The following is a 19,755-nucleotide window of genomic DNA, read 5'->3' as shown; positions in this document are numbered from 1 at the left end:
CTAACACACCCACCCGCCGGTGGTGGAGCACCTGCAGTGTGCCAGGCTGTGGGTGGGGGCCGAGACACCGACAGGACTCAGGCTGCAGTCTAGAGGGGATGACAGATCAATCCGAGCAGATCAGGGCGAGCTGTACAGGTCTGGACTGGCCTGGACCAGGGACCAGGAAGACGGGACCTGTCCCTGGGCATGGCCACCTGTGATTGTGGAGGAAAGACCAAGAGACAGAGACATGGAGAGCAGAGACACAGGGAGAGATAAAGAGATACAGGAAGACAGAAATGATAGAGTAAGAGACAGACCTACTAAGGGCAAGTAAAGAGAGACACTGGTGGTGATGGGAAGGAAATGAGGGGATAAGGGGTCAGGAAGGAGCTTCAGGAAAGGTGGGGAGGAGTGTGGCAGGGAGAAGGAAGGAAGGGTAGAAGCCTAAAGTGGGGGGCAGTGAGAGTGAGCAAGACCATCATTATTTTATTAGTTCTTAAACAGATTCTGAGAATTTCTCTCTGGAGCCTAGAGTGACGAGCATATGTGACAGCAGTGGTTTCCATGGCAGCTGCCTCCCTGGCTGGGTTTCTGGGGAGATAGAACCTGTTAGTGCTCTGGGGGACATCCCTTCTCCCCTCCTCTACTCCACCGCTGTTTGATGGAGAGTGAGCATTAGGTGGTATGTACATATCCCACGTGGACCTGGCAGAGTCTAGGTCTTGGAGGCTAGACACCTACACTTTCTACCACCCAGGCATGTTGCCAGTATTTCCACAACTCTGTGAAGAGCCCTTCAAAGGAGAGAACAATGAACCTGGGACCCTGTCCTCAAAGGCTTACAGAGGGGATGATGCTGCCACCGTTTCCCGAGAGCCCACTATGTGCCAGGCTCTTCCAGTGGCACTTTACATACATTGACTCTAAATTCCTTCCAATCACTCTGCAAGATAATGCCATTGTTCCCATAGTACAGATGAGAAACCCGAGGCTGAAGGAGGTTAAATCACATATCAGAGATCCCATGGTGGCTAAGTGCTTGAGCTGGGATTTGCCCCGAGGTCTGTCTGATACTGAAGTCCATGATTTTTTTGCATTGTGCCATTCAACTCCGTGCTTGAGACATGAACACAAAAAAACGAGGCACAGAGGTACCAGGACTTTAGGAGGAGTGCAAGGTGAAGCTCTGTGAGAGAGGCTGACTCTAGCTGGAGAGGTGGGCTCAGAGAAAGCTTCATGGAAGAAGCTGAGTTTGACCTGGGTCTTGCAGGACTGGGCCATTAGACCATGTGGAGATCGGGAGCGAGGTAGGCCCGGAGGCTGAGCACTCCAGATGGCTGGGGGTTGGGGAGGGAAATGCAAGTCTGAAGGAGCAAAGATTTTCTGGTGAACAGCTGACACTGAGGGAGCCAGAGCAGAGCAAATTGCTTCCAAGTCAGATAGACATGGATTTAAACACTGGTTCCACCACTGGCAACTTCCTTAAGGTCTCTGAGCCTCAGTATCCACATTAGTAGAAGAGGGAATCATGATTCTACTTTGCAGGAAAGTGGCAAAGGCTAGTTCTTAGTAGCTGCACCAGATATAATAAGTTTTTCTTTTGGGGGGTGTATGTGTGTATGTGTGTTTTAAGTAGAAGGATATGAAACTGAAAGGTAGGCAGGGAGCAGATTGGGGCAGGTTGTGAAAACCATGACAAAGAGTTTTGACTTTATTGTATTTCAAAGGCGGTAGGGATCCAGGGGAGGATATTAAGTAGAGGAAGGATCTATTTTACGAAGGATCCCATGAGCTGTCACTATGCAGAGAAAGGATTGGAAAGGGGAAGATTAGAGGCAGGAAGAAGAGTGATATAGGTAAGGAGTGAAAGTGACCTGGACCAGGGCAGAAGGAAATGGACAGATTTAAAAGACATTTAGTGAAAATTTACTGGACTAAATTTCGATTGGGTATGGGGACAAAGGAAGAGGAGAGAATTTTGGCTGACTCCAGATTTATGGCTTAGGAGTTGGGAGTTAGGGGGTGCAGGGGAAGCCCGAGGGAGGAGCCTAATGTGGTGAGGATGGAGTTGGGAAGAGCAGTGCTCCCCAGGGCTCTGGGCCTTCAGTCTCCACTGGCAAGTGGTTAGGGAGGACACTCAGCACTGGGGTATGTTCTCTGTGGCTGGAAGAGAAAGAGAGCCGCCCACGTGAGCTCCCTGGGCACGCTTACCCTGTCTCAGTCCTGCCACAGCCAGGAGAGGGATGTGGGAGTCGGCTGCCATGATCACCATCTTCCTTTGAGCAAAAGAGGATGGTGCTTTCTTGGCCAAGGGCCTGCCATGGGACCTCAGGGAGCTCTTGCCCTTGACTGAGCACCTATTCCTGAGAGTGTCCCAGGTCCAGGAGGAGAAATCAGGAGAAAGTGTGTCAGAAAGAGGAGGGAACAACCTACTCCAGGCAGTGGCACGCAGTCCTGGTCCTTCTGGCCCTCTAAGCAGAAGGAAAAGCATGACCTTACCCCTTCTTCCTGCTGGACTTGCCTAAAATTCCTGCCTTTGAGGCTCCGCATTACTCTCTTCAGACTCTTCTGTCCTGATGCCAACTATTCCCTCCACTCAGCACTCATGCCCTCAGCCCCTTCCCCTTACCATGGGAAGAATGTTTACTGGAACCTCCCCATAGAAGGGACTGCTGGTGGGTCTGAGAGAGGTGTCATGGGTGCAAGAAAAAGTGGAGCGGAGAAAAAAGAAATTTGGCCATTTTCAGCATTTTGTTCTACCTCATCGCCTTGCTCTAATTCAATCCACTACAAGTCCTATTGGTTCTAGAATCGATATGGATATCCTAAGCAGATCTCAGGTCTGTCCTGTCATCTCTATTCCTGCCCTAACCCCAGCTCCAGGCTAGTATCATCATTCACCTGCACCCGAGCAACAGTGTCCAAAGAGTCACCAGCCTCCAGCATTGCTTCCTCTCCACCCAACCTTCACATTGTAGCCTAAGTGATCTTTTAACACTAGTTCTTCACTCTTCCCTGCTTAACCCCCCCCCCCAATGGTTCTTCACTGCAAGCCTCTAGGTAAAGCCCAAGACCCTAAAACTGGGAGTCAAAACCTCTTAGTCCTGTCTCCCATGCTGCCCAACATGCATGATGCTCTGCATTCACTCAGAGCCTTAGCTATCTTTGCTGGAACCTTCCCTTTGAGTTCTCACACTGTCCCCCGAATTCCAGAAGCAGCCTTCACTTTTAGGTTTCCAGACCCTCAGACATGAAGTATGATGAGGATTCAGCTCAGATAGCATCTCCTCTGTGGAGCATCTCCTCCCTTTCCACTCCTGATGCCTCTTTTTTTGTGCCCAGATGTAAACCCCACTGAAGAGCCATGAGCTATTTCTCATTTGGAAGCTCCTTGAGGGCCAAGGCTCCAACTCATGCACTGGGCAGCTGCTGGCATGTAAATGCCTCTGTGTGAGTTACAAAGAGGCAACCCTGCAGACAAATTAGGGAAAATGCACCCCTTTCCTCTGGGCTGATGCAGCCCTGTGATAATGTGCATGGCTTGATCATTAGAGGCTGGCTGGATTTCAGTCCCCATTTGCCTTTCCCACACAAGCTGTTTTGTGCAGGACACAACCTGCGAAAGCAAATGTACTCAGTTATGTCTGTCTCCTTCGCTGTGTTTGAAGGGATGAATGCCCAAGGGAAAGAAGATTATGAGCATGGAGAGAAACAAATGGGGGGAGGCACCTTCTGAATCCTAGAAGGTGGAGCTGAGGTTGGGCCTCACATTCTTCGGGTAGATCCCAGAGCCTAAAATGAGGCTGAAGGAAGTAGCTCCAGCTTCATGAGGAAGAAGCAGCAGAAAATGGGACAGAACACTGAGGTCCAAAGGAAGTCCTGAGTAGGGGGCCAAGCTTTGATAGGTGACAGAAATTAGCAAGGGGCTGGTGGAGGGGAGGTGAGGGGAGGTCCCAGTCCAACAGATAACTCTCCTAGAGGCCCAGGTTTTCTCTTTGGGGTTGATCCAACTTTTCCTGATAGTGATAGTCCTGCCTTCCTCCAGTAGGAGCCCAGATTGAAGTTTTGTCTTTGCTTCTCCAGCAGATGACAGGTGTGCCCAGGACCCTGTGCCTAGAGAAAACTGGGCACCCTCCCTTCTCCATGCTGGTGGGCCTGAGTCCAGGTGACTAAAGCTGCTGCAGCCCCTGGCAGGCCCAGAGGAAAGATTGATGGCGTGGCCATTGCTGGGGCTGGCCAACAGGACCATTGATTTTCATTTAGGAGAATAATTAAATATTAATTTTCACTTTGTTAAACGAAGGCAGTGAATAAAGCCAGTCCTGGCAGTAGCAGAGGAAGCCAGGCCATATTGGAAGCCTGTAGAAGAAAGGGAGGAGGGAGAAGATGTGCCCAGTCACTATCCTCTCCAAGAGCCTTCGACCCCTGTCTGCCACCCGCTTGGCTCAGATCACAGTGCAGTGGTTACGTCATGAATTCTGGAGCTAGACTACCTGGGTTCAAAACCCACATCTTCCCGTTAGTAGCTGCATGACCTTGGGCAAGTCACCTGTTTCCTATGACTCAGTTTCTCATCTGTAAAATGGGAATGCCAGTAACAATATCTTCTTCACAGAAGATTAAATGACTTTGAACATGTAAAGTGCTAGGAACACTATCTGGTATCAGTATATGTTAATTATTATTTCTCTTTTCTACCCCAGGAATTATCCCAGTGGTATAGGGCTTCACTGCCCTTATCTCAGGTACCCTCAGCTGTATAGAGTTCCCCAGGTACCCCTTATCTTGTGGTATCCTGTGGCTGGTTGAGGAGAGGATTTTTTTTCCTCCCAAAGTTCATCCTAATTCTTTTGGTATCTTCCATTTGCTAACCCCCTCCGCCTGGAATTGGAAGTCTCCCCTTCAAGCACTGCCCTCTGTGGAATTTCTCTCTGGTCTGGCCCATTGCTCACCTGGGCCCTCCACTTCACTTCCAGTCCCATTTCACAACCAGTGGTTCCTCCTGTCTCTGCCCCTTTACCATGGTGTTTCCCGCGTGGAGTGTTACTGTATGTCTCATAGACTCTTTTAATTCCAGTGACAGAAGTCATTTACTCCTAAGGCTGGATGAATAATGACTTTTACTATTACTCCTACTACCACCACCACCACCACCACCACCTCTACTAACACCTGCTAACCATATTGAGTCCTTACTGTCTGCCAAGACCTATGCTAAGCACTTTATACAACTTAGTTCATTTAATTATTACAATAACCCTATAAGTTCAGTTTCATGGATGATGAGGCTTAGGCTTAGAAAGGTAAAGACTTGCCCAGAGTTAGTGAGTGGTAGGGCCTGGATCCACACCCAGATCTGCCTCCAGAGCCTGCAAACAGAGGACTAGTGAGGGTGATGACTTGGTGGTACTCGACATTGAGTCTTCAAGAGGGAAGCTCAAGTTCCTTCAATTATTGGTATTGGTTCTAGGATCTGAAACCCCATTAACAGCTTCATCAGCTCTAAGCAAAGCTTGTCCTATTGCTGGAGAGCTCCTATTCAGAGAAATGACTTCTTTATACTGAGCTGATATTAGTGTCTTTTTTGTTTGTTTGTTTGTTTGTTTGTTTGTTTGTTTAGGGCTGCACCCATGGCATATGGAGGTTCCCAGGCTAAGGGTTGAATCAGAGCTGTAGCTTCTGGCCTTCACCACAGCCACAGCAACACTAGATCCTTAACCCGAGTGAGGCCGGGGATCGAACCTGCATCCTGATGGATGCTATTCAGCTTTGTTTCCTTTTAGCCACGATGGGAACTCCTAGTGACTGTTCTTTATGCCCACTGATCCTGATCCTGCCCTGTGGGGCCACCCATAGAAAATCAAATCCCTCTTCAGACTCTGAAAGCGGTTACCCACCCCAACAGTAATATTTATCGTGATCTTACTCTGTGTCAGGCACTTGCGAAGCTTCAGTTAATCCTCACAGTAGCCCAGTGAGCTAAGTGTTAGTATAACCCACTCCTTATAGATGAGGAAATTGAAGCTCAAGCATCTGAGTCATGTATCTGAAGACACAGAAGTGGTAAATGGCAGAGCTGGGATTCAAATCCAGTCTGTGAGAAACAAAAACTAGTATTCTTAATTATTATGTTATGATGCCTCCCTATTGAAGCTCCCATAAACCCTATCTTCTCCAGCTCAATATCCCCAATTTCTTCAGACTCTCATTCCGTAATACATGTTATGTCCCCATCCCATCCTGGTCTCTTCCTGATAGGCTCTTTACCCTCTTAAATCTAAAGCCTGGAACTGGATACAGTCCTAGATTCAGACTGCCCAGGACATTGGAATAGCATTCTTGTTCTAGACATATCACTCCTTGGACAAGAGAAAATGAGCCTGGTGTAGGATGACTTTCTCTTGGTGAACCCACACTAGTTCCCGACAATCAGTTTCTTCCTTCAACAGTAGGTCCCACTTTGCCTTTTGTCCAGTGATTAGCCATTAGCCAAGGCCATATCAGGTGCCACTGATACACAGTGGCCTAGCTGCCTGTAGAATCAGGTCTCTCTTAACTTTAGCTAAGTGTTTGGGATGTGGAGGGAAAGCAACCTTGATGAGTCAAAACACCCCAAAAAAATTACAGGTAGAGGGAAGTGCCATCAAGGACCTGGAACTGGAGAAATGGTATCCTAGCCCAGCAGAGCCTCTATCCCATGTACCTGCAGATATGCTCACACCAGTGACAAATGACACCTCAAATCAGGATTTTAGCCATGGTGGACAAATTATGGCATAGCCCACAACAGTGATGCCTCTCCTAAAATATGGGGGTGGAACACTTGGCCCAAGAGTCCTGAGTGCATTTCTTTGGGCCAAAAGACTGAATAGAATAAATAACCTGTAGCTGTTAAGGGTATAGGTAAGTCTTCTCCTAGAAAGATGACTCTTCTGTTTCCTGGTCCTAGCCCAGCCCCTACATGCTGCTTTGGCATGCACACAGGGCTTGTCCCCAGCCTGAGGTGATTCCCACCCCCCAGCCCTGGTGGACTTACCCCTGGCAGGGTCTTCTGCTCGTGCAGTGCACTCTGGGCCTTGAGAGCAGAGTCCCGGGCGCAGTAGGTGAGGAAGGCACAGCCTGGGGAGGAAGAGGCTGGCTCAGGGGGTTTCCTGAAACCCCCAGATACTCTTCCTGGAAAGACCCCATTAAGTTGACAAACTCAAGGCCACTCTCCTCTAAACAAGGACACTGCTTCTGAAAAGCCATCTCTGCCTCTCACCTTCTCTGAAGGGAGAGGCTTCATGTGCCTGTTTCCCAGGCTCTGGCTGCCTCTTACTTGCTTGTGGCCTCTTGCCCAGGGAACATGTGTACCCACGTACCCACACCCAGTCACATGCTCATACAATCCCACATCTCCCCTCCCCAGTCCAGCTAGAAGTCCTGTTGGGGTTAAACCTCCCTAAGCAGCTTTGCCTTCAGCTTTAACCCCAGCGTCTCCCTTCCTTTTTGTATTCATTCTCCCAGCATCTCCCAGAATCAGTCTCAGTTCCTTCCCAATTCAGTTTTAGATGGGAGGAGACAGAAGAGGAGGAGAAGTGTTGGGAGCTAAGACCAGGACCCCACAACTCCTTCCTAACACCTCCTTCAAGTTTGAGTCTGAGGACTGGATTAATTTGATACTTGCAAGATGGGACTCTTTGAAGGGAATCTTGTAGGTGGGAACTTCCAGGGGCTTCCAATGCTACCCAAAGAGCTTGATCTGTCAGCTCTCCCAGGAGTTCAAGATAGGGCCTTTTAAAGAATTACTGTGTACCAAATCTGACTTCTCTAAATGATCCAATAGATATAGGGCAGAGAAGGAGTCTGGGTTGAGCCAAAGAGTTAGTCCTACCCTCTCTTTTTTCAGCCTTAGAACCCATAGCCTGCTAGGAAGCACAGGGCCAAGATTTCTTCCTTTCCAAAAGTCATTGAGCACTCACTCGTTCAGAAAAGATCTATTGAATATTTATTATGGTGGGACATTATGATGGGCTTGGGGGTAAAGTGGCAATAAGACAGACACATTCCCTGCCCTCATTCGGATTATGTAAAGGATCATAAAGGGGATGTAACTGAGTCCACAGGGTTAAGGAATGTCTCAAAGAACACTCTGAGTTCTCAGTAACAAAGGGGGGTTAACGAGGTGACAAAAAGGGTGGTGATTATTTCAGGCTGAGGAAATAGTACATATGACGGACTGAGTGAAGAATTCAGTGTGTTGAAGAAACAGATGGAAGGCTAGTATGGTTGGAAATTGGTAACTGGGGGCAGAGTGGCCCGTACGGTATGCAAGGATCAGCTCATCTATAACCTCATCATAGTCTGGATTTTGAACATTTTCCTTGCAACAATGGAGCGACTAAAAGGTTTGAAGCAGGGTTGTGACATTAGGTCTGTCTTTTCAAAAAAAAAAAAAAAAAAGGCTTCTGAGTATAGGAAGAAGAAAGACTGAAGGAAGAGAAAGTGGATATGGAAAGCCAGCAGGAGCTTGGTGTAGTCTTCCACTTAGACCTCAGCAGACTAGAAAGGCAAATAGGAAATTTTTCTCCAATTACTTCTAGGTGGCTGCCCCCTTAAGGAGGGTGGATATCCGCATTCACTGGGTTAAAGCGACCTTAGAGAATTTCTGAGACAAACTTTTTGGAGGAGTGGGCAGGGGTGTGCCTGCAGCACATGGAAGTTCCTGGGCCAGGGATTGATCAAACCCTAGCCACAATAGTGACAATGCCAAATCCTTAACCACTAGGCCACCAGGGTACTCCACAAATTCTTATCCTTAGGGAAACTGAAGCCCAGAGAGTGTGTAAGTGGCAGGATAGGGTTTGAAATCTCCAAACTCTTAGGCTGAGCTTTTTTTCAAAGCACTGTGGCTGCCCTCCTGTATTCAGCCATCAAAAGGCAAATGAGTTACTCCAGCTTTTAGATGTCACTGTTGCTGGGGAGGGGTGGGTACATGTTGACTTGGAGACCTTCCTCAATGATCTTGCAAGGCAGTCCCACCTTCAGGAGTTGCGGGTTGGTTTGGGGATAAATCACCAAACATCTGATCCCTCTTACATCTCTGCTCCATCTTCTGCCATAAGCTGTATTAGCTGACATGAGAACTGGGCAGGACTGGGCTGCTGTCTGAAAGGCTAAAGGAGTCCTATGTGACTACCTGGGATAGGGAGTGGAAGAACAGAGGGATAGAAAGACAGAGGAGCATGGCTTGAAGGACAGATGAATGAAAAAAAAAAAAAAACCTGGAAATAATTAAAGCTAAGTGGAGAGAAAGAGAAAGGATAAGGGAATAGTTCAGACTCTGATGGTGTTTAAGTGAGAAGAGTGAGAATGAAAGGTATTCTGTACACTTCCTGTACTGTACAGATGGCCTAGAAAGATTAGCTTGTACTTACATAGTGAAATAAATGTCTAAAAAATAGGAAAATAAGTTGTTATGGATAGGTGGAGAGCCAAGTAGCTGGATGGTGTGGTCTTGTCCTTTTCATGCACCTTTAAAAATGACCCCACCCCATAGGGTAGAAGATGCACTGCTACATAGCTGGTCCCAGATGTTTTATGGGCATTTTCCTGTAGCCCCTACAGTAATGTGCCTAGAAATTCCCCAAAGCCTACCAGGCAAAAAGGTGACAGCCTGATTCTAGCTTTCAGCCCTTAGGAAAGTACATTTAGCTATTATCCAGGGCCTACCACTTCTCTCCTAGAAAGATCATGGGGGATAGTTAGAGACCCTCCCCCACCCAAACCCTGAAACTGCAGCACGGTGAAGGTAGGGAGAGAAAAAGGTGTTTTCTTCTCAAATCATTTCCTTCCCCTGCTCATGTGTGACATGTGACTCTGGCTCTCTTACTCCAGCCCAGCCTGGACAGACTTTTCTGCATGTAAACAAGCCTCCTCCCTCGCCCTACAAGAAGAAAGGGGTGTGGTTGGACAGGACAGTGGTGCCTCTATCTCTCTAGCAAGGGTAGGGAGAAGACCCCTTATTGCCTCTTGAACCTGACCCACCCTGAGGCTCTGGTCCAAGATCAGCCTGTGAGGGAGGGAAAACAGAAGGCCATAAAGAGGATTGGGAAGGGACAAATACGTGGCAGAGGAGTGGTGACACTGGAGGGTGAAACAAGCATGGGTTCAGCTGAGAGGATACCTGAGATGACAGAGCACAAGGTGGCTGGAGTTCCCAACTGAGGTCAGATTCAAATCAAAAGAGGAAGAGAGTATTGGGATTCTGGATGGGAGTAGTAGAGATTGGGGTTATTGTTAACATGAAGGTGGAATTTGGAGCTGAGAGCCTCCTTGGAGGGGAATTGGATTTTGTGACTTAGCCAGGCCTGGGTTCTGAAGAAGGAGAGAATTTAGTCTATCAGGCTTTAGGTTGGCAGTCTGAATCAAAGGAAGTCTCTAGGGATTGGCTAGTCTTGGAGGCCAGAATGAAGGGTGCAAGTTCAAAATGTGTGTTAAGTTGGTTAGGCCTGAGTGGGATGGCACCAGAGGGGAGGATGGTGGTTCAGGAATGACTGGGTCCAGGGTTTGGAATATCAAAAGAAGGTGGAATAAATTTCCAGATTCCAGAATTTGGGATGTCTGATGGGTAGGATGAAGGGAAGTCCAACTGAAAGGCAGGGACTGTTGGGATGTGTGAGGTGAAGGGTAAAGAGGTGGAGATTAGAGTGAAGAACATGTCAGGGGACCAGAGTGATAATCAGAGTGAAGATGTCAGAAAATTCTGGGTTGGAGGGTCTGTGATATAGGGAGAAGACTGGGCTGAAGTGGGCTAGAATTGGACTGCTGTTGGACTGGCTGTAGGTAGGGCTAGGGTTGCGGCTGCGATTGAGGCTGGGATTTGGGCTGGGCCGCACTCTAATCGGATTGGGGCTGGGCTGGGCTGGGCAGGGCTGGGCTGGCCTGGGCTGGGCTGGGCTGACCCCGCGCACCTTTGTGGAGGCCGGTGAGCCGGTCCTTCAGCACCGTCAGCTCGTAGATTCGGCCGAACTCCTCGAACAGCGGCTTGAGGTCCTGCTCGTCCAAGCCCCGCGGGATCTGCCCCACGAAGAGCTTGATGGCGTCGTGGTCCTTCATGGGCACGGCAGGACCGGGGTTTAGCCCGCTCATGCCGACGCCGCTGTCCGCGGTGCTGAAACCCAGGCGTGGGCCGGGGCCGGCGGGCGGCGCAGACCCTCCGGGCGCCGCAGCCATATCCCCGCCCGGTCCGCCCTCCCGCCGGTCCCGCCGGTCCCGCCGGTCCCGCCTGTCCCGCCGTCCCCTCCCTGGACCGGCGGCGAGGGCAAGGGGGGGAGGGGGCGGGTCCCAGGCAGAGAGGGCGGGGGGTAGCTGCACAGGGGGCGGGGTCCGGGTGGAAGGGCGTAGAGGGGGTGGGGCGGGCTGGAAAGGGGCGGGGCAGGGGGCGGGGCAGGCCCAGGCCGAGGCGGCGGGACGCTGGGGTCTGGCTTGAGGTCCCCGCGCGGCGCTCTCTGGGCTCCCGCCCGAGCTCTCTCGGAGCTGAGCCCCGAGCCCCAGCCCCCGTGCTTGATGACGTAAGGTAGCTGGCCGCCGGGTCTACGCAAATGATTTGCATAATGAGGAAGCAGCGACCAATCAGAGTTGGAGTTGACCGGGCTCGGCTGAGGGCGGGAGGGGCGCCTGGGCTCACGCGCTCCTGCTCGCCATGGCAACTGGACCCTTGGATGCCCTGTGTGTGTTGGAGTGTGTGCGGGCGTGGCGGTGGATCGCGCTTCTGCGCCTTGGACCGCGTGAGGGGGAAGTAGCTTCGTCATGCGTGGTGATGTCTGCGGGAGTCAGAGCTAACCCCCACCTCACACCGGCACACACAGGCACACACACCTCCAATCACTGTAGCATTTCCTGCGGGGGTGGATTGGGGATTCCTCATCTCCATTCCCACTACTAAAAGCCAGTTCCTCCCAGCTGATCCCACCCCACCCTGCCCCGTCACACGGCTCTCTCTTGGGTGTCTTCAACCACTTTTGTAGCCACGAGCCTCAAACACTTTTGTCTCCCCTGAATCTCTAAAAAATAAAAAATAAATTTTAAGAAAGAAAAACAAAACAGAAACTCCAAAAGACATTTAACATGAATTCCTCCTCTGGAGAGTGAGGAAAGTTACATTAACCGTATTTGCTCAGGTGCCTAGTTGATTCCAATTCCGTGAGCTCGGGAGTGTTATCCTCCTTTTCTGGAAAAGGAAGCTGAGGGTCTGAGGTCAAGGAGGTTAGGACCAGGCCCACCTCCAACAGCTGGGCACAGGGCAAGATAAGAAATGGAAATAGACACATCGTGTGTATAAATACTTAAAATATATAAAGTTACAATTTGTTAAATATGTTCACTTATTTTCACAAATACAACTTCATAAAAGTGAAAAATACGTGTAAAACTGTTTTTATATGCTGAAAGTTGGCAAAATATCAGAGCTGATGGAATTTTATTACTCTTGCTCATGTCTGAGTATTCTCTTGATGGGCTGGTGATGTCTGGACAGAGAAGTAATACAATAAAGATAAATAATTCATAAATTATATGTTTACTTCAAAAAAATTTTCTGGCCTTCTTTCAGTAAAATTGCTAACCTCTCTCCATGGACTATTTCAAGAAAATTCTCAAGAGCAGCGTAGCAATTGGAATCAACAAAATGTCTTAGAGCGATATTCAAGTTCAGAAATGAACTATGATTTTTTTAAAAATCATTTTTTGTCTTTTCACAAAAGTTATTTCTTCTAATTACCTGATTATGGGACTGGTTACCAGAACATTTCATTTTTAATGAGCTCAATGTAGTTTTTAATTTCTTTGAAACTTCCTTTTTGAGCTATGGATTATTTATAAATGTATTGTTTAATTTCCAAGTGTTTGGAGATTTTCCTGTTCTCTTTCTGTTATTGATTTATAGTTAGAATCCATTTTGGTTAGAGAACATACTTTGTATGATTTTAGTTCTTTTACATTTGTTGAGGTATCATCCTCTGATTATGATCTATCTTAGTGAATGTGTTTTTGGTGCACAAAAAAAATGTATATTCTGGAGTTCCCATCGTGGTACAGCAGAAACGAATTCGACCAGGAACCAGGAGGTTGTGGGTTCGATCCCTGGCCTCTCTCAGTGGGTTAAGGATCCATCATTGCCGAGGCTCAGATCTGGTGTGGCTGTGGCTCTGGCGTAGGCTGGGGCAACAGCTCTGATTAGACCCCTAGCCTGGGAACCTCCACACGCTGCAGGTGCCGCCCTAAAAAGGACAAAAATAGGAAAAAAATGTATATTCTGATGTTGCTGGGTGGAGTGTTCTATAAATGTTGATAATGTCCTCTTGGTTGATAGTGCATTGAGTTCTGTTTCTTTGATGACTTCATGGCTATTTATTTTAACAGCTGTTGAGAGAGGGGTGTTGAAGTCTCAACTGTAATTGTGATCTTATCTATTTCTCCTTTCAGTTCTCTTAGCTTATTCTTCACATATTTTGCAACTTGGTTTGTGCATACACATTTAGGATTGCTATGTCTTTTTGGTGTGCCTCCCCCTTTTTTATGTTGCCCACACCTGTTGCATGTGGAAGTTCCCCAGCCAAAGACCAAATCTTCGCCATAGCAGTGACAACTCAGGATCCTTAACCCACTGCACCACAAGGGAACTCAGTGGATTGACTCTTTTATCATTATGTAAAGTCATTCTGTTTTTTTCTTTCTGTTTGTTTGTTTTTTTGTCTTTTTAGGGCTGCACCCATGGCATATGGAAGTTCCCAGGCTAGGGGTCGAATTGGAGCTGTAGCTGCTGGCCTAAATCACAGCCACAGCAATGTCAGATCTGAACCCAATCTGCGACCTATACCAAAGCTCACAGCACAGCTAGATACTTAACCCACTGAGTGAGGCCAGGGAGCAGACCTATGTCTTCCTGGAGTTACCGTCATGGCACAGTGGAAATGAATCCAACTAGGAACCATAAGGTTTCAGGTTCAATCCCTGGCCTTCCTCAGTGGGTTAAGGATCTGGCATTGCTATGAGCTGTGGTGTAGGTCACAGACATGGCTTGGATCCTGCATTGCTGTGGCTGTGATGTAGGCCAGCGGCTATGGCTCTGATTCGATCCCTAGCCTGGGAACCTCCATATGCCTTGGGTGTGGCCCTAAAAAGCAAAAATAAAAAATAAAAAAAAAACTACATCCTCCTGGATACTAGTAAGATTCATTTCCACTGAGCCATGATGGGAACCCCTCATTCTCTGTTTTTTGGGGGTTTTTTTGTGGTTTTTTTGTGTTTTTGGTTTTGCTTTTTAGGGCCACACCTGCAGCATATGGAGGTTTCCAGGCTAGGGGTCAAATCAGAGCTATAGCCACTGACCTATGCCACAGCTGCAGCAACATGGGATTGGAGCCGTGTCTGCGACCTACACCACAGCTCACAGCAACGCCGGATCCTTAACCCACTGAGCAAGGCCAAGGATCCCACTGCAATCTTATGGTTCCTAGTCAGATTCATTTCTGCTGAGCCACTGCAGGGACTCCATCATTCTCTGTTTTTGACAAATTTCTTGCTCTGACATCTACTTTATCTGATATTAATATAGCCTTCTTTTGGTTAGTGTTACATAGTCTATGTTTTTCCATCTTATTATTTTCAACTTATGTAGACTATTATATTTGAAGTGAGTTTCTTCAAACTATGTGTGGTTGGGTCCTTTTAACAATTCAGGCCATCAGTCTTTGTCTTTTAATTTTTGTATTTAGACCATTTACATTTAATGTAATTATCAATATGTTTGGGCTTAAATCTGCACTCAATTTTTTTGTCTTCTCTGTTCTTCATTTCTGTTTTCTTTCTTCTATCTTCCTAAGGGGTACTCGTTCCTTATTCTGGGTACATTATACATACACATCAAAGTTTACTGATGTTGACATTTTACCATTTTGAGTGAAGTATAGAAAATGTACCTACCTTTAAGTCTTTTTATCTTTCCTCATTTATAATATAATTGTCTTAACTATGTCTTCTACACATTTGAAAATCACGTCAATATTATTAAAAAAAAACAACTTGGAAAATTCAAAAGGAGGGGACATTAAAGCCTATTATATTTACCCATATTTTCTTCTCTCCATTGTTTTTTTCTCCTTACAGATAATACAGAATTCCTTCTTTTATCATTTCCTTTACCTTTTAACAACTTCTTTAGCCATTCTTTTAAGGTAGTTTTTCTGGTGACAAATTCCCTATGTTTTCCTTCATCCTAAAATATCTCAATTTTTCCCTTTCTTCCTGAAGGGTATTTTTGCTGCCCGACAGTTATCTTCTTCCAGCACTTTAAAAATATGCCACTTCTTTATGGCCTTCACAGTTTCTGATGAGAAATCTATTGTCATTCAAATTATTCTTCCCAAATAGGTAAGATGTCCTTTCTTTCTTGCTGCTTTTTCAATTCTCTATCTTTAGTTTTTAGAAGTTTGATTATGAGGTGTCTTGAAGTGGATTTCTTAGGCTTTATGGTGTTTGGGGTTTGCTAAATTTGGGCAGTTTTAGCCATTCAAGTACTTTTTCATCCCCTTCATCTTTCTCCTTTTTCTTCAGAAGTGTAATGACAAGAATCTTTTGTTATAATCCCATAGAATCCTGAGACTCTGTTAAATTTTTTTTGATGTATTTTCTCTCTCTTGTTAATATTGGATAAGTTATATTCTGTCTTCAAGTTCAGTGATTCTTTCCTCCCTTATCTAAATTATGATGTCAGGCCCATCCAGTGAGGTTTTGATTTTAGTTGTATTTTTCAGTTCTAAAGTTTCTATTTGGTTCTTATTTATATCTTCTATTTATTTGCTGAGACTTTCTATTTTTTTGTTAAAGCATTTTATGATGGCTGCTTTAAAATATTTGGTAGATAATTCTAACATCTGTGTCATCTCAATGTCGGTGCCTATTATCACGCTCTGAATATGTTATTACGTTACTCTGAATACTTAAATTTTCTGTTTTTTACAGTCTTCTTTGATCCTACACTAGTTGAGAATCAGAGACACTGGCTTGTTACTGACAGGTAGGGGTTTAAGTTTGCATTTCCTACTAAATCTCTGCTAAGACAACCCTAAATAGGAGGGAAGTAATGTCTCATGACTGAATTACAGAATGGGAGGGAAGTAATGTCTTATTACTATTGGATGGAGGGAGAGGAGACTCATGTGGTCTCCAGTGAACCCACAGAAAGAGAATTTGTTAATGTTAGGTGGGAATGAATATCCCAGTTCCCCATTCGACCTCCCTGACACTACTTTGATGATGGGGAGGAAAAGGAGTACATTGCTACAGCCACAGCCAGCCTAAACTAATTGAATCAGAATTGCTGGGATGGGGCCTAGGCATAAATGTGTTTTAAATGTGTGTGCCCTGTTGATTCAAAGTGCTTATAAACACAATTAAGAACTACTGCTTTTGAAGTTCCTCCATTTAATCTTGTTTGAAGATATAAAGCATTGTTATTTTCTCTTGTGTTCCTTCTAGTTTACTTTTCATTTCAGAAATAACTTTCTGTTTATTCGTTTTTCTGAGTTTTATAACCTTACTTTTTAAAATATTTACTTTTTCCAATTATCGCATATGTGATTTTTCTAATTCTTACTTATACTGATTTTTAAAATAACTTCTTTTATTTTCTTAATGGTTTTCTCCTGATTGTTTTGTTTTGTTTTTTCTCTTTCTGGGTAAATCTTTCCATCATGCTTTCATTGTCAATATGGACATTGCTGTAATTCTTATTCTCTTCTTTTTTAATAGCGATTATAAATGAGATTTAATTGAGATCAGCTTCAATTGCTAATGTCTAAGTGCAATGAGTTTTTCTGTTTATGAGGAGCAATAAGAAGAACAGATTTTTTATCTCTAAAGCTTTAGAATTTTCTTTATTTTTCTTTAAAGAAGAGAAAAATAAATAAACTCTGACATCTGAGATCTGCATCTTCTACTGTCCCATCCATTTTTACCACGCCCTTCTCCTTTTGCCCTTGATGTCCCTACCCATCTCTGTTTGGATTCTGCTCCCATCAGTTTTTCCCCAGTTTAGGCTTTGTCTTGGAAGTAGGTTTTGATTTGTTGGCATCAAGACGTTATAGGGTTCATCCCCCTTCAACATCTCCAACAATTATTGGAGTTCCTTTGTATGCACTTTCAAATTGAGTCTTCATGACTCCTCCCAGTTTTTGCACTATTCTCAGATTGTACTTACCATTTACTTCCGTCAATGATTTGGGAGTTCTATTCTCAGGGTTTTTAGACCCTTCATTGCCTTCCCTTCCCTTTCTCCTACACAGATGCTGAATACATATTGGTTTATATGCAAATGATAGTATTTGTGAGTTTTTAGGGCAATATCTTGTTCTAAAATAGCTTCATTGTTGTATAACTGAATATAGTGAAACATACATACAGTATTATGAGTATATAATTTGATAAAATTTGACATTTGAGTCCACGAAATCATCACCACAACCAAGATAGTGACTACATCCATCAGAGTCAAAGGCTTAATTGTGCTCCTATATAATCTCTCCTTTCTGTTCCTCCCTGTTTCTTCCATCCCCCAGCAACCACTGATATATTTTTTACCACTCTAGATTAGTTCACACTGTCTATAGTTTTATGCAAATGGAATCTTACTGTGTGTATTCTTTTTCTAGCTCCTTTCACTTAAATTATTTTTAGATTTACCCATGTTGTTGTACACATCAACAGTTTACTCCTTTTTATTGGGAAGTAGTGTTCTATTGTATTTATAAACCACCCTTTGTTAATCCATTTACCTTATGATGGACATTTGGATTGTTTCCAGTTTGGGGCTATTACAAACAAAGCTGCTATGAACACTCCTGTGCAAGTCTTTTTATGGACATGTATTTCCTTTCCTCTTGGGTCAATGCCGAGGAGTGGAATGTCCATAGGTGTGTTTTTAGCTTTTTAAGAAACTATCAAATCATTTTCCAAAGTGACTGTTATATATTATATTCTCACTAGCAGTGCATGAGAATTCAAGTTCTATATTCTTGTTAACACCTGTAATAGTCAATCTGCTAAATTTTAGCCTTTTTTTTTTTTTTTTTGCCTTACCCTCAGCATGCAAAAGCTCCCAGACCAGGGATTGAACCTGCACCACAGCAGCAACCCTAGCCACTGGTATGACAATGCCAGATTTTAACCTGCTGCACTACAAGGGAACTTCTGTTGAGACTTTTAATTACTCTCAAGGTTTATTGATTCTATTGTTTTGTTTTGTTCTTGTCTTTTTAGGGCTGCACCTGCAGTATATGGAAGTTCCCAGGCTAGGGGTCAAATCAGAGCTGTAGCTACAGGCCTATACCACAGCCACAGCAATGCCGGGTGTGAGCTGCATCTGTGACTTATATCACAGCTCATGGCAATGCTGGATCCTTAACACACTGAGTGAAGCCAGGGGTCAAACTCACATCCTTGCGGATACTAATCAGGTTCATTACTGATGAGCCATGGCAGGAACTCCCTCTGTTGATATTTAGAAAGAACCAGCATTTGCTTTTGTTGTTTTTTTCTGTTTACTTCTGTTTTTTTTTTTCATTTTATTTATTTCTGCTTTAATTTTTACTATTTTCTTTTTCTGCTTACATTGGATTAAATTTTTTCTAGTTTCTTCAGGTTGAAAGCCTAGATTATTGATTTTATTGTTTTCTTTTTTCTTTTTTTTTTTTCTTTTCGTCTTTTTAGGGCCGCCCCCATGGCATATGGAGGTTTCCCAGGTGAGGTGTCTAATCGGAGCTACAGCTGTTTGCCTACACCAGAGCCACAGCAACGCCAGGTCCGGGCCACATCTGCAACCTACACCACAGCTCACAGCAATGCCAGATCCTTAACCTACTGAGCGAGGCCAGGGATGGAACCCACAACCTCATGGTTCCTGGTTGGATTCGTTTCCACTGCACCATGACGAGAACTCTAGATTATTGATTTTAGATCATTCCTTTAAAACATATTTAGATCCCTGTGAACTAAGATATAAAATATAAATATATAAATATAAAATTTCATAGTTCCCACGGAACTATGAAATTAGTTCTATGTTCTCGTGTACATATATACACACACACATATACATTTAATGCTGTACATTTTTTTTTTGTCTTTTTAGCGCCACACCTGCAACATATGGAGGTTCCCAGGCTAGGGGTCAAGCAGCAGCTGCCAGCCTACACCACAACCACAGCAACTTGGGACCCGAGCTGCATCTGTGACCCACACCACAGCTCACAGCAATGCCAGGAATCTAACCTGCGTCCTCATGGATACTAGTCAGGTTCGTTAACCACTAAGCTATGACAGGAACTCCTAATGCCATACATTTCTACACTGCTTTTACTGCATCTCAAAAATTTTGATACATTGTGTTTTTATATTTATTTAGTTTTAAATATTTAATTAATTAATTTATTTTTTATTTTGTCTTTTTAGGGCCACATCCACAGCATATGGAGATTCCTAGGCTAGTGGTCCAATCAGAGTTTAGCCGCCAGCCTACGCCACAGCCACAGCAACGAGGGATCTGAGCCACCTCTGTGACCTACACCACAGCTCACAGCAACACTGGATCCTTAACCCACTGAGCAAGGCCAGGGATGGAAACCGCATCCTCATGGATGCTAGTTGGGTTCTTTGACTGCTGAGTCATGACAGTAACTCCTAGTTTAAAATATTTAAAATTTTTTTCTTGAGATTTTTTTTTACCCAAATGTT

The 19,755-nt window shown here is 45.1% G+C and overlaps 1 protein-coding gene and 1 long non-coding RNA gene across 2 annotated transcripts in view; one reads left to right on the top strand and one right to left on the bottom strand.

Annotated features, from left to right (window-relative positions):
- CELF6 (CUGBP Elav-like family member 6) overlaps positions 1-11,231 on the bottom strand; it is a 28,896-nt gene extending 17,665 nt beyond the window's left edge. Inside the window, exons 1-2 of the mRNA XM_047796441.1 lie at positions 10,938-11,231; positions 7,022-7,104 (exon numbers count right to left, since the gene is read on the bottom strand). Of these exons, the coding sequence (XP_047652397.1) occupies positions 7,022-7,104; positions 10,938-11,199 (345 nt within the window). The 5' untranslated portion in view covers positions 11,200-11,231. The remainder of the gene's footprint in view (positions 1-7,021; positions 7,105-10,937) is intronic.
- LOC125135929 (uncharacterized) overlaps positions 1-19,755 on the top strand; it is a 71,885-nt gene that overhangs the window by 29,307 nt on the left and 22,823 nt on the right. The window lies entirely within an intron of this gene.

This window comes from Phacochoerus africanus, chromosome 9, assembly GCF_016906955.1.
Source record: "Phacochoerus africanus isolate WHEZ1 chromosome 9, ROS_Pafr_v1, whole genome shotgun sequence".
NCBI classification, from domain to species: Eukaryota; Metazoa; Chordata; class Mammalia; order Artiodactyla; family Suidae; genus Phacochoerus; species Phacochoerus africanus.
This window is presented reverse-complemented; position numbering and strand designations above follow the sequence as displayed.